This window comes from Salvia miltiorrhiza, chromosome 5, assembly GCF_028751815.1.
Source record: "Salvia miltiorrhiza cultivar Shanhuang (shh) chromosome 5, IMPLAD_Smil_shh, whole genome shotgun sequence".
Taxonomy (NCBI): Eukaryota; Viridiplantae; Streptophyta; class Magnoliopsida; order Lamiales; family Lamiaceae; genus Salvia; species Salvia miltiorrhiza.
This window is the reverse complement of record NC_080391.1, coordinates 9218760-9221841: the sequence shown is the minus strand read 5'-3', so window position 1 is coordinate 9221841 and position 3082 is coordinate 9218760. Positions and strand designations below refer to the sequence as shown.

The 3082-nt window shown below is 43.2% G+C and overlaps 1 protein-coding gene across 1 annotated transcript; it reads left to right on the top strand.

Annotated features, from left to right (window-relative positions):
* Positions 1-321: 321 nt before the first annotated feature.
* On the top strand, positions 322-3082 carry LOC130985817 (probable WRKY transcription factor 31). The gene is made up of 5 exons (XM_057908956.1): positions 322-1179; positions 1268-1366; positions 1457-1612; positions 1707-2045; positions 2131-3082. The coding sequence occupies exons 1-5, from the start codon at positions 955-957 to the stop codon at positions 2830-2832; spliced, it is 1521 nt and encodes a 506-aa protein (XP_057764939.1). The 5' UTR covers positions 322-954; the 3' UTR covers positions 2833-3082.

Below are 3082 nucleotides of genomic sequence, written 5' to 3'. Positions count from 1 at the left end.
TTCCACGTTTTAATTTCTATATAAGTAAAGATCTTGATCCGAAAGAACATGAAGAATCCCAAGAGGAGTACAATGCACGAACATCTCCATTTTCACACGTATAAATCAAGAAAGTAAAAAAGAAGCAAAATAACAATTGTATGCTCTTATTATATGTTACAACTAGTAATATCATTATCCATTTATATTAATACCACACCAAAGCACAAAAACTTAATTTCAAATTATCTGACAATCTAAGATGTGTCGAATAGTGCACATATTTAAATCTAAACACATAATATCCTTACCTCAAAAAAAAAAAAAACACATAATATCCTTCGAAAACTAAAATATAATGTAGGAAATACCAAAGTGAGCTAGTCGTCAGTCACACAGAACGGATCGGGGCGTCAAATTGGTTGACTTTGTCTCTTTCCTTTCGTTTTCATCACGTGTAAAGTGCCGCATCGGTCGGGCCGGTGGATTCGTATTAGCTTTATAGTCTTCTCCAAACCGGCATTTTTCTTTTTCTAATTTTCTTCAATAATTTAGTAGCATAAATGGGAATGAGTCAAAGTTAGTCTTGACGAAATTTGGACGAAACCTCTCGCCAAGTCTAAGGTGTGGGCCTCCCTACCCCAATCGTGACGCACCACCTTACGTATCTTTATCATACCCTTTCTCACTTCACTTCACACACATTCAAATATCAAATAAAAAGAAAAAAATAACTTGACAAATTTTTCCTGGTCCAACGTAACACCTTCATTTTTTCAACTTTCCCAGCTGCCTCCAATCCTTTTATATAGACTCGTGCATCGCACTTGTTGAAGACTTCTCAGATTCTTGACGTTTTCCCCTCTCGTTTTATCTCTTCTTCTTCTTCTTCTTCATCATCATCCATTAAAATATAATAAAGGAGTGAATTTCCTGTTATTTCTCTCATATCTCTTTCGAATTCGCTTCATATTTATGGACAGAGGATGGGGTCTGACCCTTGATAATTCTGATCAAGTTGGGTTTTTCGGTAACAAGGCGAGTTTCGGAGTGAATTTGAGTCCTCGTCGGAACAGCGGATTTATTATGTTTCCGAGGGGTAGAGAAGAACAACCGGAGCACCGGGAAGTGGACTTCTTCGCTGTCAAGAAGGAAGACTCACAAGCTCAACCGTCCGCCGCCACAGATTTCCATGTTAACGTAAGTTACATATACATATATCTTAATTTTGCTTCTAGCTACTGCGCGCGTGTATTAATCTGTTTGTGGCTTTATTTTTTTTAATTAGACTGGTTTGCAACTTGTGACTGCTAATACCGGAAGCGATCAATCCACGGTGGACGATGGGGTATCTTATGACGGTGAAGATAAGAGAGCCAAGAATGAGGTAATTAATATATCATCTGATTCAAAATAATTGTAAATCTTGATTTGTGAGCTTGAGTAGAATTTAATTTGGGTTTTGGATATGTTTTAGCTGGCACAACTTCAAATTGAACTGGAGAGAATGAATGGCGAGAATCAGAGGTTAAGAGGGATGCTTAGTCAGGTGAGCGGCAACTACGCATCGCTGCAGATGCACCTCGTCACGTTGATGCAACACCAACAAAACTCTACCACCCAAGAACAAGAGGTACTATATATATACCTCATCTAAATCTTAATTAATTTCAACCCACAATTAATCAAATTGATTTCTGATGAATATTTGGTTAATTCTGTCCCAGATGGATGACAAAAAATGTGAAGACGAGAGAAAGGAGAATGGAGGAGCAAGGCAGTTCTTGGAGTTGGGGCCGGAACAATCAAACTCGTTGTCGGAGGAAAGAACGGTGTCTGGATCACCTCATCAAAACAATTTGGAAGTGACGAGGAATAAGAGGAGCGGTCGGGAGGAGAGCCCGGAGTCTGAGAGCTGGGTCCCCGGCTCTAAGGCTCCCAGATTGAACAACCCCAACCCCAACATCAACACCAACACCAACACCAACACCAACACCAATCAATCCATCGAGGCAACCATGCGGAAAGCTCGTGTTTCCGTCCGAGCTCGATCAGAAGCTCCCATGGTGCGTCATACTTTTTATATATTCATTTTCAATCAACGATCGAATTAGATGATTAATTGAATTTAATTTGAATATGTACGTGTAGATCTCCGATGGATGTCAATGGAGAAAATACGGTCAAAAGATGGCGAAAGGGAACCCTTGCCCACGAGCTTACTATCGGTGTACAATGGCGGTGGGGTGTCCAGTGCGCAAACAGGTGCAAAGGTGCGCCGAAGACCGAACAATCTTGATCACAACCTACGAAGGCACTCACAACCACCCGCTGCCGCCCGCAGCTATGGCGATGGCGTCCACCACTTCCGCCGCCGCCAGCATGCTCCTGTCCGGGTCCATGCCCAGCGCCGACGGCTTGATGAATCCCAACTTCCTGGCAAGAACCATTCTTCCTTGCTCCTCAAACATGGCCACAATCTCCGCATCAGCGCCTTTCCCCACCGTCACGCTCGACCTCACCCAATCGCCCAATGCTCTCCAATACCAAAGACCGCCGCCGCACTTCCAAGTCCCCTTTCCGGTCTCCGCCCAGAACTTTGCTAACCAGCCCGCGCCTCAAGTTTTCGGACAAGCCCTCTATAATCAGTCCAAGTTTTCGGGTCTCCAAATGTCCAAGGATGTTAATGAATTGCCCGGACAGCCGCAGGCTCAGCCTCAGCCTCAGCCATCCTTCTCCGACACGCTCAGCGCTGCGACGGCGGCGATCACCGCCGATCCAAACTTCACCGCGGCCCTGGCGGCGGCCATCTCCTCCATCATCGCAAATACTCCCAACAACAACCAACCCTAACGTAAATACCAGTTTTCCGGCGAGGAGTTAGTTAATCAAAGTGTTCCACTTGTTCATTTGTTATTACACATCATAATTCTCGTGTCAGATAGTTTTCCTTTTTTGTTCATTTTTTTCCTGTGACTCTTTTTCTTAGATACACTGTGGAATTAACATGTCCATAATTTTTTGTCTTTGATGTATTATTAGCCGGGGCCGTGGGCAATGTTTAGGACACGAAAAATACATTCTTTTCCCTATTGTTTTATCA